General features: G+C 50.4%; 1 protein-coding gene across 18 annotated transcripts in view; it reads right to left on the minus strand.

Moving 5' to 3' along the window:
- Positions 1-17636, minus strand: part of SNX29 (sorting nexin 29) — a 577711-nt gene that overhangs the window by 452934 nt on the left and 107141 nt on the right. For all 18 annotated transcript variants that reach the window (XR_006513608.2, XR_011494296.1, XM_070484912.1 and 15 more), the window contains 2 exons: positions 2874-2937; positions 570-698 (listed from right to left, as the gene is read on the minus strand). Coding sequence is in view for 16 of the 18 variants with exons in the window: in XM_070484912.1 (XP_070341013.1) it covers positions 570-698; positions 2874-2937 (193 nt within the window). In the remaining 2 variants the exon portion in view is untranslated. The remainder of the gene's footprint in view (positions 1-569; positions 699-2873; positions 2938-17636) is intronic.

Raw genomic sequence — 17636 nt, forward strand, 5'->3', positions numbered from 1 at the left:
AGCAGTGGAGCATTGACTGATAGCGCCGGAAGGGGAGAGGATGGTGCAAAAAGACAGGCAGGGTCGCTAGGAATAGGAATCGACTAGACGGCACTAACAACATTAAAAAGCTGAGAGCCCCATGTACACCAATACAGAACGATCTCTAAGATGTAGAGTGAGTGAGTGTAGGATACATGACCATTTTGCATTAAGGAAGGAAAGGACAACAGGAGGAGGGCAGGGAAATGAAAAGAAAAACAGTTACGTGCATACGTATCTGCCTGTGTATGCACACAGCATCTCTGCATCAGTAACACTGCCCACCTGCAGGGGGCAAACTGGGTGGCTGGGGACCAGAGAGGAGACTTCCATAGTTTAACCATTTGTACCTTTTGTATTTTAACCATGTGCACACATATTATTCAATATTTAGCGAATGAAATAAATTAAAATTTCAAATGCATAAATGCATAAATTTCATTTCCAACAGTCACTTTTTTTTTTAATGAAAATGTACCAGCAGACAGTGCGCTTGGGTTTTAACAAAGACCCCCACGACCACCTCTCAGTCCCTCTGCCCTCCCTACCTTGCCAACGCCTGGATCTTCGTGACGTGCCGCTCCTCCTGCTCAGCTACCTTCCTTTTCAAGGTGTCGACCTCTTGCCGGAGCGCAGCCGAGTGCTCCATCTCGCCATCAAGCAGGTTCCGCAGTGATCTGGGAAGAGGGGGCCCCATCTGTTCAGATGCTGTCCACCCAGAGTCCATGGAGCCAGAATACAGCGATTTACCTAAGTCCTAATTCATTCATTTTCCACAAGGCTCTGCATAAACCATAACTCAAGTCTAGCTCGTATAAAGTGATTTAAGGAAATACTAAACTCTGCTCAAGAGCCTCAGAGTAATAATTAGGATGAGCCTCTGGGGGACCATCTGTGGCCCAGGCTCTGTGTCCCAGAGAGCCCGTGGGCAGCTTAAATCAAGGGGAAACAATGAGTTGGGCAAGCCCCTTTAAAGACATCCCCCTCGAAGGTGCAGCACATTAAACTGAGGCCATTTTGTCATAGCCACACTGGATAAGAGATTTAACAAAGGAGAGGATGCCAGGACAGCCCAAAAGAATAATCCAAGCCATAAAAATAGAACACAGGCTCAGATTAGCTGACAGATGTCTACTCTCATTTCCACTTCTACCCCCAAAAGACACTTGAATCCTGGTCCCTTGCCATCTCCAAGTTAAACAAGCATATATGGTGTTCTATAGAGCTATGTAGTTTGACATGGCACGTCTTGTGTTTTATTTTATATTCGGAGTTTGTTTACCCTCCAAAACACATTCACTTGCATATCTGTCATCCTTGGCCTTAAATAGCAAAAAGACAGCAGGTTTTTCAGAAATAACCACAAGTTACCACCTATAAGTGAGCCAAATGGCTCTGTTGACCACGTACTTCACTGGGCCTCAAATGGCTCTGTTGACCACGTACTTCACTGGGCCTCAAATGGCTATTTCCAGAAAACATTTGCTGGGTTTGGTGCATCTGCATCCTCAATCTAGAGGACACTTGCCATGAGACATCAGAATACAAGCAACGGTCTGACCTCCCCACCCCACTGCTCACTGCACTCTCCAAGACCTGTGTTTTGAGTTTGGAGAAAAGTCCCCTCTTGGGGCCTGGAACTCCCTGATGCAAACATGGTATGATTTTTTTTCTTTTTCTGGGAAGGAGAAGGAATTAACAGACAGTGACTATTGTTCCTCAGAAGGTAAGACAAAACCTACGGCTTCTTCCAAGGTAACAGCTCCAGCTGGAGCAGGAAGAAGAATCCTGAATGTCTAGCAGCCCTTTGTTGAAAGTTTTAGTTGGGAAATTGTGCTGTCTAAAGATTCCTTTTTGAAAAAGATTCTCTTTTGTTTTAGTATTCTTGCTTGTTTGCTTTATATGTTTCCATAAAGGATGAGGGAGAAGCTTTGTCAAGCAGGGCCCAAAATAAGGTTTAAAAAAGAGAATCACAGTTGCATGTCACTGTGGACACTTAATTCCCACTCTGAATAAAACAATAAGAGGATGACATGAGCACACACACGCACCCAGCACCACTCCTCAGCCCAGGGAGGCAGCCTCACCACGCTGGCAGAAGCTTAGCAGAGAACTGAGGAAAATCCCTCTACTGACCACCCCGTAGCCAAGACAAGGTCCTGGCAGGTGAGCAGCTCACCTTCGGGCAACTGGATGGCAGCAACACAGCTAAGACCTCGCTAGTATCTGGCGTGGTTACACAAGGGAAAAGACGAATAAAATCCTTTGCCCTCAGCATCTGCAATTGGGCTTTGGAGGACGTCAAAAGACTCCAAATACCATCTTGCCCTAGGTATCCCTGACCTGAGCAAACTTTAAGACCAATATTCGAATGCCTGGAACACAGTAGGCCCTCAACTGAAGATTATGCAAAACCTTTCATTTTGGGGGGGTCAGGAGGTTGGAGGGCAATAGCTAAAGGGTATGAGTTTTCTTTTTGAGGTGGTGAAAATGTTCTGAAGTGGCCTATGGTGATGGTTGCACATATCTGTGAATATACGAAAAACCACCGAACTGTACGCGGTCAATGGGTGAATTGTACGGTATCTTTTCAAAAAAAAGAATTTAAAAAAAAGATGTTACCAAATTAGTTTGTTCTAAGGTGGTGCCATGATGGTCAGGTTTTCATTCCTTGCTAACGTTGAGCCACAACGTATATATACATACACTAACGTGGTGCATCCCAGACAAGAGGCAAGAAGTCATTGGTCACAAGGGTGCCATAAAGCCAACTTTCCCTCCTCTGTGGTCCTCTCGGTCCCAGAGGCACAAGGTCAAAGGAAGAGGCTGCCCCAGCCTGCAGACCGCAGTACCTGTTCTCTTCTTCCAGCTCGTCCTTCCTATTCATCATGGCCACGATCGCCTGTCGCAGTTCACCTGAGGGAAGGAAGTGAAGTCAACAACCATCAGCAGATGTCACCTATTACACTGTCCCCTCACTGATCTGGATGATGTGCTATCACGGGCCGACTTGTCAAAGCAAGTCCCCTCTTCCCTTCACAACCAATTCCGATACAGTCTGACAGACCCCACGGGCTCAGTCCATCGCTCTTATTAGCCACACACAACAGGAGCGCAGGGCAGGATGAGAATAAATGTGGAGCTGTTTCCTTGGTGAAAATATACTCAGTCGCTATGGAAAAAGCACAGGCTTGCAATTTCTAAGTGCTCTTCCAAGTCCCCGCTACTGGACAACATCTGTCTTGAACAACGATATAGTCCCAGTTAACGCTGTTTATCAACAGCGGATCAGACAGATTAAGTGACACATGGCTTCATGCTGACAGGTAAATACTTACGTTTACTAAGAGATGTGGTCTTCCTACACTGACTTCCACAGTTAGTATACAAGTGACGTTATTGAGGGGGAGGGGGTCTCTCCAGTACACAGTCCATAGTTACTTATGGGAGCTACTCTTCTGGATGTCTTCAATGTAAGGAAGCGTTTGTTGATAGAAGCCACACCTTTAAATTAAATGAGCACCTAAGTTTCCTATCCTATCAAGCTTAGCTGTTGTCACTGCCCATCCACATAGCAAAGACATGGTTTACCACATCACTCAGTCAGATCTCAGGACCAGGAACGTCTGAGTTTCTCCTGGAGAGCCAGTTTCGTTTTGTTTTTCCCCCTAATGAACCCTGTCAACTATATTTCCCTCTTGGGATTGGCTGCTAGGAAGCTCACAGCCAGAATCACGCATCTAGTAAGTGTATGTGACCATGTGGTGACCACTCCATGTCCTAACCCTCCCTCTGATCTTCTTTTCAAACCTACATTTCCACCTTGTGCCAATTTACCGACAACCCGTCTTATTTTTACCTTTTTTGATATGCTACTTCAAATCCTCTTTTAGAAAAAGGTATGGTTTGTTGGTTTCTTCCTTTTAGCTAAAATTTGAACCCTTACTTGTCAAGCTCTGTTCGAAGCCATCACTGGCACCTGAACTTTTTAAATTCTTTATATACTCCTAAGAAATGCAGGTCACTGTCCCATCCATTGGGGCATGAATAAACTGCGCAGAAGGAGCAAATGAGGGAGGGAGAAGACACAGATAAAGAGGTGGGTCCCTCTGTCACCTCCTACTCAGGATGCCCAGGGAGAAAGAGGGCCACCAAAGACCCTGGGGCAAGAAATGAGGCCACAGCACCAATGCTGTCCTCAGACAGCACCGGAGGAGCGAAAAGCCCACAGCCCAGTCTCAGGGAAGAAAGGGCAGGAATGGGCCTAGGGGCCCTCCCCAGCCTCTAGGTCAGACACGAGAGGCCACTCTGTTCTGATGAGGTGGGACAAAGAACAGACCCCCCGTCTTTTCCAGCCCAGAGCAGCCACATCAGCGTCATGAGGACTTGCTGGAGGTCTTCGCCCTGGGCCCCCCTCGTGCGCTCCACAGTGGGAAACCTGTGGGTTACACTGTGAGACACCGGGCCTCCTGAGGTACCTGTGAGGAGGTTATGGCTCAGGTGTCCCCTTCCTCGTGTCACCAAGACTAAAAATTCATTGGGTCAACACGGGTTCACTGAGCATCTACAAGGCAGAAGCACTGTCCTTGACACTGTGGTAGAGTGAACACAACAGACTGGAGTCTCTGCCTGCAGGAGGCCTCCCCTCCAGTAGGGGGGACAAAACAAGCACGTAAAACTTGGGGCAATGAGACGAGCCGAGACAAGAACGCACGCGAGGTGAGGTGACAGAGACCAACGGTGGGGAGTGGTGCCGGTTCCCATGGGGTGCTCTGGAGAGGGCTCTCTGAGATGACATGTCAGCAGAGGCCTGATGAGGAGAAGGAGCCAGCCCCACTGCCATAAGGAGGAAACACACTCCACACAGCAAAAAGCACATGCAACGGCCCTGAGACAGGCTTGAGCTTGGTCACACGAGGAAGGCAGAGTGAACCAAGGAAGGTGGGAGTGGCACGCAATGAGGGTAGAATCCAGCAGACACAGACTCTGCCAGAGTCAGGGGCATGGTGGGGAGCCACAGCACATGGCCCTGCCCTCTGAAAGCTCTGAGTCTTCAGGACTTGATGACAGTTCTAGCACTCCCCAGCAAAGCGTTTCATGTACACTGTCCCAATGGTGTCGCAGAACTAATCTACGGGACGCTATCTTCTAATCCCTTTTAGAGGATTGAATGTAAACGCAGGCTAGAATTTGCATCCACGTCTGTCCACTTCCGAACTCTGCACTCAACCCCAGGCAGCAAGGATAATTGCTACCACTTACATGCAGGGAGGTACAAGCTATTATCTTACCGACACCGCACAGGAACAGTAATCCATTTGACAGATGAAGAACAAACCTGGAGAGGTTATTAAATAAGTTGCACAACCGCACACCTTTGAATGTCAGAGCCAGGATGGACACCGAGGCCTCCGACTCCAAGCTGACGCCACCATAAAGACGCAGAGCACTGACAGAAGGCAGCAGGCGGGAGACGAGACCCACATCACCTGTGTGCTACGCCCAGAGCCGAGGCGCTCTGAACAACATGGGTCCAGGTAACGAGGCGACAGCCGGGACCTGAGGGGCTCAGTTCCCAGGGCATACTGTAAAACCTGAGCCACACATGGTCCTTTCAACTGTTGTCAAGGTTTACCAATTTCTAAAGAGAAAAAGCAGGCAGAAAAAGCATGTCCAGAGAAGATGCTGATAAAGATCAGAAAGAGCAGGGTGACGGCAGGACTGAGAGGAGAAGAGGGGAGGAAGGTTAGGCCGACAGCAGAGCTAACCAGCCTAGGGAGACGGAGAGGGGGCCGCACTGCCGCCCCGCAGCCCCTGGGAGACGGGAAGCAGCACGTGAAACAGACGAAGCCGAAAGAGAGTGTGCCCCCCACCTGGACCACGCCCTGCCTGCAGTTCACTCATTCCTCAGTCAACATCTACGGAGCACCTGCTGGATACCTTCGCAACGAGAGAGCCAGGCTCCCAACTTATCCAAGGAAGGAACATCCTTAACGGAGGACAACAGTACAGGTTCACATATGCCTACAAAGAAACAGTCTGTATGGCTTCTCATTCTGAACCTGACCAGGTAACTGGGGTCCTGGCTTCTGGCCTTGAACCAGTGTCTCAGCCTCTCTGAGCCTTTCTCTCAGGTGCCAGGGGCCAACAGCACCCACCTCCAACCTCCCTGGGTGCGGTAAGGTTCGGAGGAGAGATTAGATGGGACGGTGCTATGTCAAGGCACTGCCTCTTACAGACGGCAACAGCGAGCATTAATAATTTAGAAGAATTCATCATAGCTAGAGTTACAATTCCTTTAAAGCTGAAAACACAAATCTGTAAAAAAACAAAAACAAAAAAGCTAGTAATTTATTCCCATGAACCCACAGCCATGGAAAAAAAAGTCAAGACTTCATATATTATTGAAGACAGGACGCTATCTCTACAGCTCTCATCTCCAAGAAACCCGGAGCAGGCGGTAAGGCTGCAGCCGGGGACTACAGACACAGACTGGGGAAACAGCTCATCTACTCCAAGGCCTGTTTGAACTCTGAGTCTTCTTATGAGGCCTTCTTCCCCGCTGGAGTTCTCAACTGGCCCGAACTTCTTTTGGGAGCAAAGGAACAGGACATTCATAATTGTAACATGAGGCTGGAAACGGTAAACACTTTTTTAAAAAAATACACTATTACAGTAAAATTGGGAGGAAGGTACAGAGATTTTTCAATAGACCCTCCACCCCCACACATGCACACCTCCTCCATTATCATCACCTACCGGAGTGGTACATTTGGTACAAGTGATGCGCACACTGACGTATCATAATCACCCAAAGTTAACGCCAGGGTTCACTCTTGGTGTTGTATATTCTATGAGTTTGGAAAGTTGTATAATGACACGTATCCACTGTTACAGTATCATACAGAGTGCTGTCACCACCCTAAAAATCCTCCGTGCACCACCTGTTCATCCCTCCCCAACACAACCCCTGTGAAATCTCCTCTCAACCAAAGCAACTAGACTCCACTCGCCAGCCCTCTCTCTGTCCAACCGCGGCACGTCACACGCACGTCTGATTTACGCTAATGAACCATCTGCGCTGGATCTAAGCAGGAGAGAGCTCAGCAGAACACGTGTGCACGGCGCGGACACCCCCACAGCCGGAGCACTCGGCACGGGTGCCCTGCACGCTCAGGACAGGAGCATTGTGCCAAAAGGGGCATCTGCTGAGCCTCTCCCGGAGGGAGCAGTTCACCACCCGTGAAACACGATCCTTATGTGGGGATGTTTGTGTCCTGCCCTCTCCAGGTGTCACCGGGCGTCACCAACCCCTTTACCTGGACTCTGTGGAGACAGTGATCAGTCTGGGCCCGCAGCCTCTGACCCGAGGCCTTCCTGAGGAACTCTCCCGGGTGATTTTGCCTGGACTCTTTCGGCCCTCCCCACAAAGTGTTTCATGGATCTCCTGGTCAGAACCCATCTCAGCTTGTGTCCACCCCTCCCCCACCGCCAATCTGATAAAACCCAACTCCGCTGTTCGGGCCCAGATGAAAAGGCAGCTCATCTGGGAAGGCCTCCCTGATGCCCTTACCCCTCAGCAAGCTGCCGAGTGTGTAATAATTAACCACCTCTGCCTCTGCAATTAACTCGCAACTCCTTCAAGGTACATAGCATGTGGGGCATCCTGGGTCCCCAGAGCTCCCGCACATCAGGTGCTTGGCCAAGGTTTACGAAAAGTGAGTGACCCAGAGAGGTTATTCCTATCTAACTACAATACTACTGAAACAGAAAAATAGCAGCTGCCATGCAGTGAGCGCTCTCTCTATGTCCAGCGATCTGTCAGCACCTGACAAGCCTTGTTTCCATTCTCACAACCACCTGACGAGGGTGCTCGGGAATACAGAGCAGGAAACTGCACTGGGACAAGTTGACTGTAGGGTCCCAAGTCACCTTCCAAAACCTCAAAGGCCAAAAATTGTCCTGGGCAGGACCATGAACTGGAGAGAAATAAAGAGCTTTAGTAGGAGGGTGGACAAGGGATGAGAAGGTGGTCAGGTGGGGGTTCCAGGAGCTTCCATTCCAATGACGAGCACGATCCATGGAAAGCTGCTATCAACAGGCTCCTGGGTTGGCAGATCTGAGCTCAAACCCGAGCTCAGCCACTTACTACCTGGTAACCTCGAACAGGCTTCTGCACAAGATGTGGACAATGCCACACTCCCTGCAGGATGGTTGAAAGAGCAAAGTTCCCTGCAATGAGTGCAGGGAAGTGATTCAGGATCCTGGATTTTAGAGGACAATCTTTAGAGTCAGGTCCTGGGTTCAAATCCTGACTCTGCCACTGGGCAACTCTGGGCAAGTGACTCACCCTCTCTGAGCACCCACTCCTTCATCTATAACATGGGATCTTAACAGTCACTATCTCATACAAGTGTTACAAGGATTCAATAAGGCAACATGTAAATGAGATGCTTAGAACAATGCCCAGCACATAGAAAGCATGCAACGCGTTACTGATCATTGTAATTGTGCCTTTTCCCTTCAGGGTAGGGGACAGAAAGATGAGGACAAGGCCACAATGGCCACCTGAGTACGGCTGGGTTCAGTTGGGCACGTTTTCAGAAGTTATAAGGTTTCCTGAGCTCCTGTGTACCTTGACCTTGGTAAGTAAAAGAGAACTTTTAAGTGGTCTATGCCTGGGGCAGCGGCTAGACAACAGAATTTTCTCAAGTGTCGAACAAGATCACCATGGGCAACGTGGGAACTCAGACGCAGAGAGAGGGGTCACCTGGAGGAGACGGAGCAAGTGTCTGGGTTCTGGGCTTTCAGGCATGGCGAGACGGGTCCCAAATGCTGCCGCTCAGACTTCACAGCTGGAACCTATATATTCCATGGAGAAAAGAAAACTCACAAGGGGAACTTTCCCCAGGAAGTCCAGAGAACACAGGAATGCTCTTCTGGCAAAGAACGGCCGCAGGAGCCACAGCGAGAGGCGCCAGCCGCGGGCTCGCCTGCAAGGGCGCCAACTCACACTGCACAGAAGCCGCCCGGGAGAAACAGTGGGAAGACGGCGCTGGCCCGACCCCCGCCATCATCCTAGCGTGACCCTCCCCTTCCACCTGTCCTATACGCCACGCGCGTCCAGCCTCTCGGACCATGCCCCAGTATTTGCACCAACATCAGAATGACTGGGGACACAAACACAGGCAAAGCAGGACTCTGATACTGAGAATCTCGACAACAACAAAAAAATCCATGACAGAAAGAGGGCTGTCAGACTCTTCCACCGTCCCCACACTGCCATCACAGAACATTCGTGGTAACGGTGGAAAAAGAAACGGAAAAGGATACTGAGAGCTGGTATCCCCCCAAAAAATGATCTTTCCACAGGCTTTAACTTTAGATACATTCATTTTGCTGATTTTTCTCGGGCAGTAAAGCCAGTAAGTTACATCGGGGTCGATTTCCATATGTCACGTAAACATTCTATTTCTCCAAGCACCAGTGACACACACTGGCAGAGGCGCTCTCCACCTTGTAATTTTCTCTCTTTTCCCCAGTGCTGCTCATCCCATTATTTGTTTAGTCTCTATCATTGTGATTTCTTTCCTCTTTATTACCTGCCACAGCACACAATTCAAGTGAAAACAGAGCAGTGTTTCTGCGCTGCAGCCTCTGCTGAGCCTGGCTGAGCTGGGCTCTCCCTCTCCTAAGGCTGAAAGGCACACAACCATCCATCTCAAAATCAGTTCCTTGCTTGGCTTCAGAGAACTGAACAGCAAATGCAGTCAAGAACACAGGAGAACATTAACTTCAACCATAAGAAATCAATCCGGGATAAAGAGCGGCATTTCGAATCACTGTGGGAAGGATGGATTCATCCATAAACGTTGCTAGGGCAAGGAACCATTTTGGGAGCAAGAAACAAGACTTAAATCTCTGCTTCTGCTATGCATCCAAATAAATTTCAGATAGAATAATTTAAATGTGGGAAATGCAGCAATTAAAACTATATTTTATGTGAATAAACATCGATGTGAACAAACATTGATGCCATCTGGCAGCAGCAGAGGCCTTTCCTAACACGAAAGCAAACAGCAAGTCTGTTAAGGGAGTGACAGTTCTCGCTTTCTAAACTTCTGCACAGTGAGGGCCAGTCTAACAAAAACCCACCCACTGTGGAAATTTCAAGCTCTTCAGGGCAGTGAACAGGCAGAACAGAAAGAACACAGGTTTTCTAATCAAATCCCAGATCCCCCAGGTCCCAGCTCTGGGACCCTGGACAAATGACAAGCCCGTTGCCTCTCAGTCCCCTCGGCTGGAAAAATGTGGCTGATTGCTGACCTCACAGGATTGGCAGGGTGGCAAAAGTCTTGCTGGAACCCAGCCACACTCATCTGTTTTCATATTACCTATGGCTGCTTTCACACGACAACAGCAGAGCTGAGTTTTGTGACAAACTGAGGGGCCCACACAGCCTAAAATATTTATCCTCTGGCCCTTTACAGAAAAGGTTTGCCGACCCCTGTCTCAAGAGAACACGCAGAAGCTCCTCCCTCCACCCCCCACTGCCAGCCTTCTCCAGTTCAGGGCTGGAGGTGGCTCTCTGTGGTTAGGTATGTGGCCTGCCAGGCACTTGTGCCAATCGGTGGGGCCCACTTGCTAGACCCCAACAAGAGACTGTAGACCAGGCTTTAATAGGCGTGAAACAGTGGTCAAGCAGTTGCTGCTTCAGATACTGTGGATCCCTCCCTGCCTCTTCAAAGGTCTCCTCAGCTTTGCTCTGGCCCCTCCGGCTGTCTCTGCTCCACCTCCTGCCCTGGATCTTCTTCCTCCACTCTCACAGGTTCCCCAGAGGCGGCTGCATCTACAGCTGGGGCTCAGCCACCGCCTCCACCCTGCAGATGCCCGGAGCCCCAGCCCATGCGTTCCACAGCCTCTGGGCCAGCTCGCACCTCGGCCCACCTCCTCCGTTCCTCTGTGCTTTGTCTCCCACCACATCAACCCCAGCCTGTTTCTCTCCCGCCTGTGTCTTGGCACCAGCTGTTCTGAGGGCCTGGAAGGCCTGGATGCCTCCCTGACTGGGAGCCCCCTTAAGTTTCAGCTTGGGACCACCTCTCCTGCGACGCCTTCACCTACCGGCTGTGGCAGACGTGAGCCAGCAGGCCTGCCCTGTCTTATTCGTGCCCCTCCTGGGGACTCTGCCCCCACACGTCTCCAGTTCCCAGCCACCCGCAATGGCAGCTGTTGAGACCTAGGGTAGCTGGTTGACTCAAACTGAGCCAATCACACAGATTCCTCCAGAAGTTTGGGATGGGCCACAGTCTCTGACTAGAGAGAAAGGAGGATGGGAGCAGACGCATCTGGCCCAAGAGCAAACACATCTAAGTCGCTCCACCAAGATGCATCTGCTGGAAGCTGAGCCGAGGACAATTTGCCATCATGCGCAGAGGCCTGGCCAGGGACAAATGAGATGCAGGCATGTGGCAGAAGTCCACCAAAAAGAGAAGCCAGTAAAACCCTTCCAGGCAAGCCCACTCAGCTCAGAGAAAATGCTGAGCTGGACAAAGTGGCTGGCGTCTGAACTGTCAAACGTGAGCCACAGAGGCCTGCAGCCCAACACCGGGACAAAGCCACAGAGGAACCCAAACTCTGGGAAGAATCCTTATTGATTCTGTAAACTCCCCATTGGCTGACTTGCTCTCTTGCTGTACAAGCGCAGCCAAGACGGCTCTCTGAGGTCGATTGGCAGAGACCGTGAGGCCACAGGAATAAGGCAGGCACAGAGGAATGGCCACCCAGCTCCCGCCCAACTCCCTCCCAGCACCCAGGCCCTCTGAGCCCCTACAACACTCTGCCTCTGTGTTCTACACCCAAGGAGGTTCTGAGTCCTCACAGCCAAACAGGTCAAGGAGCAGTCACTGGACCCCTCCTTCCCTAGGCCCCGGCCACACCACGGATACACCTCCCCAGAAGCACTGTCTACTGGGGTGAAGCTGTTCACCCACAGGCTCCCCTTGGGAACAGGGGCCACAGTACACACCAGGGACCTGTCCAGTGAGTCAAGGACCGGATGAGTAAGTGATTACACAAACGAGTGAATGACTGTCACCCACTGCTTCAATCTGCCCCTCAACCCAGGAACTGAGCACGGGATGGGCCAGGCGGAAATGTCAACCACATTTAATAACAAATTTAAGGCCTCACCAGGAAACACCAGCCACCAGGTTCACAGCTGTAATTCCCTGCCCCGGTGACAGGGATTCAGGCTCCAACTGAGCTTTTCCAATAGGTGTCTCAGGAGTGGATCCACATGGAAGGGAGGGGACAAATTCTTATATATCATTACCATGACCCAAAACAGGATGAGCCTGCAAAACCATTCCCCTCCCTCCTCGGCACAAGACTCCAACGGCATCAACGCCCAGTTCAAATAGATCAGGCGAGCAGGGGCCGACCCCACCGCCCAGGGACCCAACACACACACACCAGATAATGCTCCATTCACAGTGATCGTGGGCGTCAGAGATGCTGTACAAAGTACTAAACCAGCGACGCTGAGGGAGCGGGGAGAGCCTTGCCATCTTCAGCCATTAAAGGCCCTCCAGGGGGGAAATTATCTCAAAGATAATTCATCTTCAACTCCCTTTTCAAAACTAAAAAGGAAGAAAACTCGATGACTCGGTATGGTACATCTGGACTAACACACACACACACACACACACACACTCTCTCTCCCACATATCAACAGATCTGTGTAATAATTCTTTGGCTTTATATAGCATCTTTTTCCAAAGACCTCAAAGAGCCTTTACAAATACTTCCCCAGGGCCCATACTCAGTTATATTTAAAGAGAGGGCTCATGAGGGCACATGCACAGAAATAAAAAATGTTCTTCTGTGCATATATACTTAACCTACACCGTCACTTTTCAAACTTAACATACTGCTTTTTGTATCTTTTTCTGCCTACCCACTGCCTTTCCTTTTATCTCCAAGAGAAAGGATCAACCATATTGAGCTCTAATACGTAACTTTTAAAATCGATCAATCAATCTTGGGCCCATTCTAGCTTTTTGTTCTGTTTCTCTCTTCTGCCTCCCCTTGTCCCCTGTCTACCAGGGTTTCTACATCATAATTTACAATGAAGAAAAAAGCCCCAAGATATGGCCAGTGGCTACCGTGCTTTGATTTCTATATGCCCAGCAAAGTGACAAGCACTTTAAATACACAGTCTCATTTGATTTTCTGGACATCCTGGAGAAGCAAGGGTTACTACACCCATCATATGAGTGGGACACGAAGGCCCAGAGAAAGGAAGTGACTCGCCCCATGCCGCACAGCCAGGAGGTGGCAGGGCAAGGACTCACACCCAGTCAGGCACCCTCGGAAGCCTGTCCCTGGCTGCGCTGGCAGCAGCAGGCCTGCCTGTTCCCTGGATGGAGCACACGCCCTCCAGACACACCAGCTCCCAGCAGAAGGCCTCCAGCAACTCTCCCGACCTCCCTCTGCTCTCTAGGGAAATCAGGAATCAGATTAAATTCTGCCCCCACCCCCACCCTCCACCGTAAAACTAGTGTTTCTATATGATCTGTAAAGGAGAAGATTTTTGAGGAACCCATGGGAACAGAATGAGAAATATAAGAAAGTCACAAGGGACAGAGAAAAACGCCTTATAGTATCCTGATAGTTCTAGATCTTCATTAACTTTCCCACGTGTAATTTTTGGGTTCTCTCACTCGTGTGTGAATGAGAAACACAGTGTTCGTTCGTACTGACACAGTACCAACCTTAAGGCAGGTGTCCCAAAGGCAAATGCAGACAGGCCACACAGGTAAGGACAGTGAATGCAACGAAGTCCTCAGAGGGACGTGGGGACAGTGGGCAGAGGGGAGGACACGCCCGGCTGAGGCAGCAGCCCCTGCCCCCAGTCCACTGTCCCACGCAGGGACGCAGCCCAGGCTGCCGCCAGGTCTGGTTTGTCAAGAGAAGCCAGCATCCACGTTTTTACACAAATCTGATTTTAAACGTTGTAAACAAATGTTCTTTCCAGGCAGGCCCAAGCGATCACGGCCATGGACCACCACTTTGAGACTCCCTGCCCTACCTTTTTTTTTTTTTTAAAGATTGGCACCCAGGCTAACAACTGTTGCCAATCTTTTTTTTTTTTTTCTGCTTTATCTCCCCAACCCCCCCCCCCCCCCCCACCGTACACAGTTGTATATCTTAGTTGCAGGTCCTTCTAGTTGTGGGATGTGGGATGCCGCCTCAACGTGGCCTGACGAGCAGTGCCATGTCCGCATCCAGGATCTGAACCCTGGGCTGCCACAGTAGAGCGTGCAAACTTAACCACTCGGCCATGCAGCCGGCCCCCAGCCCTACCTCTTAGTTCCTGAGCACCAGTCAGCTTGAAAAGGTCAATATAAGGAGCGCACATTTAATTTCATACTTTTCCACATATACTTTTTCATATCAAGGAGTCAAGAAGTAGTGTCTACATTCACTCTCTAGAGTCAAAAAGAAAAAAAGGCATCAGACCCCATTTAGCTTTAAAGAGGTATCCTCCAGAACTACAAAGAGAAACAGTTTCCAAGGCTGCCTGGAGGAGGAGAGAGAGAACTGCAGGACTGATCCGCCAGTAAGAAGAGGGAAGGGATGGGGGGCTGGCAGAGCAGTGGGTTTTTTAAATTACATATTCAGGTGAAATTCACGGAACACGGAATTCACCATTTTAAAGCGAACAATCCAGGGTCATCTACTACATTCACAATGTTGTGCAACCACCACCTCCACCTAGTTCCAAAGCAAACCCTGCACCCATGAAGCCGTTTCTCCCCTGTTTCCCCCACCCCAGCAACCACTGATCTGCTTTCCGGCTATATGGGATCTCCTGTTCTAGATGTTTCACATAAAGCAAATCCTACAAGAGATAACCTTTCATGTCTGGTGTCTTTCATTTAGCATCGTGTTTTCAAGGGTCATCCACATTGTAGCAGGTATCACTACTTCACCCTTTTTCATGGCTGAATAATATTCCACTGCATGGACAGCCCACATCTTGAACATCCACCCAGCCCGATGGCCATCGGGGCTGTTTCTGCCTCTCGGCGCCTGCGGTCAGTGCTGCCAGGAACGTGTGTGTACACGTACTAGTTTGAGTCCCTGTTTTGAATTCCTTTGGGCATACTCCTAGGAGTGGAACTGTGGGGGCATATGGTAACTATTTCACATTTTGAAGAACCGCCAAATGGTTTTCTGCAGTGAGGACGGATAGCTGTTTAAGATCATGCATCTCACAGAGGAGCTCAGACATCCATATGGTAGGCATCGACGTCCTCACCACCCAGCAGGGTCAGTTCTTATGATTTTGCTGTATTCACTTCAAATCTTTCTGAACAATAAATCATTACAGATAAATTATGGAGAAGGAGACAGGGGCTGAGAGGAAAGGAGCAGAAGACAGCTGCTCACCTAAGAGGGATGCTGTCGTGGGGCGTGGCAGGGCGGTTCAGCTCGCCATCGTGTATCACCGAGCTGCCCTCTCCTTCACCAGTGCATGGGGTAGTGCTAGCCATGTGCAAAAGTGTTTTATAAAGAAAGGCCCGGTGAGAAACGTGTAACAGAAACCAGTGAAGTGTCTGGGTTGAGGTGACAAGTGGAATACAGGTGTTAACTAGATAGTGTTGGATAAACATGAAGCTATGGAAGCAGAGCCTATCTGCTCTTCATTGCAAAACAGCTAAACCAGCAGGTACCGTAAAGAGAGGGGACATTCTACAAAGGTGTTCACGTGGGCACCACTGAGTAACTCAGGCCATCCTACTGCTGTTACAGCGCAATTCTACTTAGTAACTGCCTCCCACCCAAGCCCCAGCACAAGGCCTGTGCTGTGCAACAGAGGCCAGCAAAAACTAACCTGAATCTCTGTGGACAGAGCACGACCTAGCCTGCTGGGCACAGCGCCTGCCTGAGCTCCTGAAGCCACACAGATCCGCAACCCCTGGGTAAACTGAGGAGCCACTTTCTTCCTTTGGGCTCAAGGAGGAGAATCCAACCCCCACCACAGGAAAGGATTCCCAACTGAGAGGAAAACAACGCTGCCAGCACCGCTCCCTCCCCACTAGCCCAAAGATTCCACTGCCAGAATTCTCTGGTCCCGCAATTGCACAGACAGATAAAAATGAATTGGAAGTAGGGGCCGGCCTAGTCGCGCAGCAGTTAAGTGCACACATTCCACTTTGGCAGCCCGGGGCTTGCCAGTTCGGATCCCGGGTGCGGACATGTCACCGCTTGGCAAAAGCCATGCCGTGGCAGGCGTCCCACATATAAAGTAGAGGAAGATGGGCACAGATGTTAGCTCAGGGCCAGTCTTCCTCAGCAAAAAGAGGAGGAGTGGCAGATGTTAGCTCAGGGCCAGTCCTCCTCAAAAAAATAAACAAATTAGAAGTAGACCCTCCCTGGAAGGTGGCCTCTCAGGCTGACCAGATCCTGTCAGCATGCCCGCCATTCATATACCGCCTCAGCCAAGAGACAAGAGGACATGCCCACCCGCTTCTGGCTGGCGCATCTCTCTGATGGGTGCAGGAGCTTTGCCCACAGTGCTGGATCATGGGTGTAGACAGAGAACGAAGTCTCTGCTAAAAGAGGGGACTTTCCAGGTGTCAGGGCCCGGGAAAAGGAGGGCCTCCCTCTCCCCAAATCTCATTCTCCAGGGTCTGGACCTGGCAGAGCCTAGACAGGGTGAGGGAGCACCCATTTGGTGGAGGAAGGTGGCCTTGGCCACGTGGGGACGGGGCAGATGGTGGCAGACATTAGTAGGGTAAAGGTTCTCCAGCCAGGCTGGGCTGCATGTTAGAATCACCTAGGAAGCTATTAACGAAAGAGCTACCACCGCCCATGCTCAAACTGCAGCACGGCCCAGCTAACCCAGAGCCTCCAGGGGTGGGACCCAGGCATCGGGGCACTTGTGTAAAGCTCCTCATCTGATTCCAACATGCAGCCAAGGTTGGGAAGCAGGGCCATAGGAGTCCCAGGGCTCAAGATGACTCGGCACAGCACCAATGGCAGCAGCTAACGTTCAAAAGCTCCTACTGCGGGCCAGCCACTGTCCAAAGAATGTCACAGACATCACCCTGTCAGTCTTCCCAACACCCCCAAGGCACATGCTGTCACCGTTCCTATTTTTCAGATGAGCAAACGAAGGTTCAGAGAGGTTAAATAATCTGCTCAGGGTCACACAGCTGGGAAACTAAGATGCCTGAGATGGAGCCTGTCTTCTTCACCACCTGGCCGCACAGCCAGATGGAGGCTTCTTGGTCCTGAAAGATCACAGCAGTTTCTCTGGGGAAGTTTGCAGGTGTTTTCCTCCTTCAGGGGAGGGGACTGACACACATACTCCAACACTCAGACAAGCCTGTTGACTCTTCCAGCCTGGTCTCCGCTGTGTGCACAAAGAGCAGAGTCCGCGTCAGGGCTAGAGCGGTAAAGAGGACCCAGCGCCCCCAGAGGCGGTGCAGTGGAGAGAGGACAGGCAGGGCCTCGGGTTCCAGCTGGCCAGCACATGTGGCAAGTTTTCAGCCACTGCCAACCCCAAAGGCCAGGTCTGGGCTTGGCTGGATCAAAGGAACCAACGA

The sequence above is a fragment of the Equus asinus genome, chromosome 14 (assembly GCF_041296235.1).
Source record: "Equus asinus isolate D_3611 breed Donkey chromosome 14, EquAss-T2T_v2, whole genome shotgun sequence".
In the NCBI taxonomy this organism is placed as follows: domain Eukaryota; kingdom Metazoa; phylum Chordata; class Mammalia; order Perissodactyla; family Equidae; genus Equus; species Equus asinus.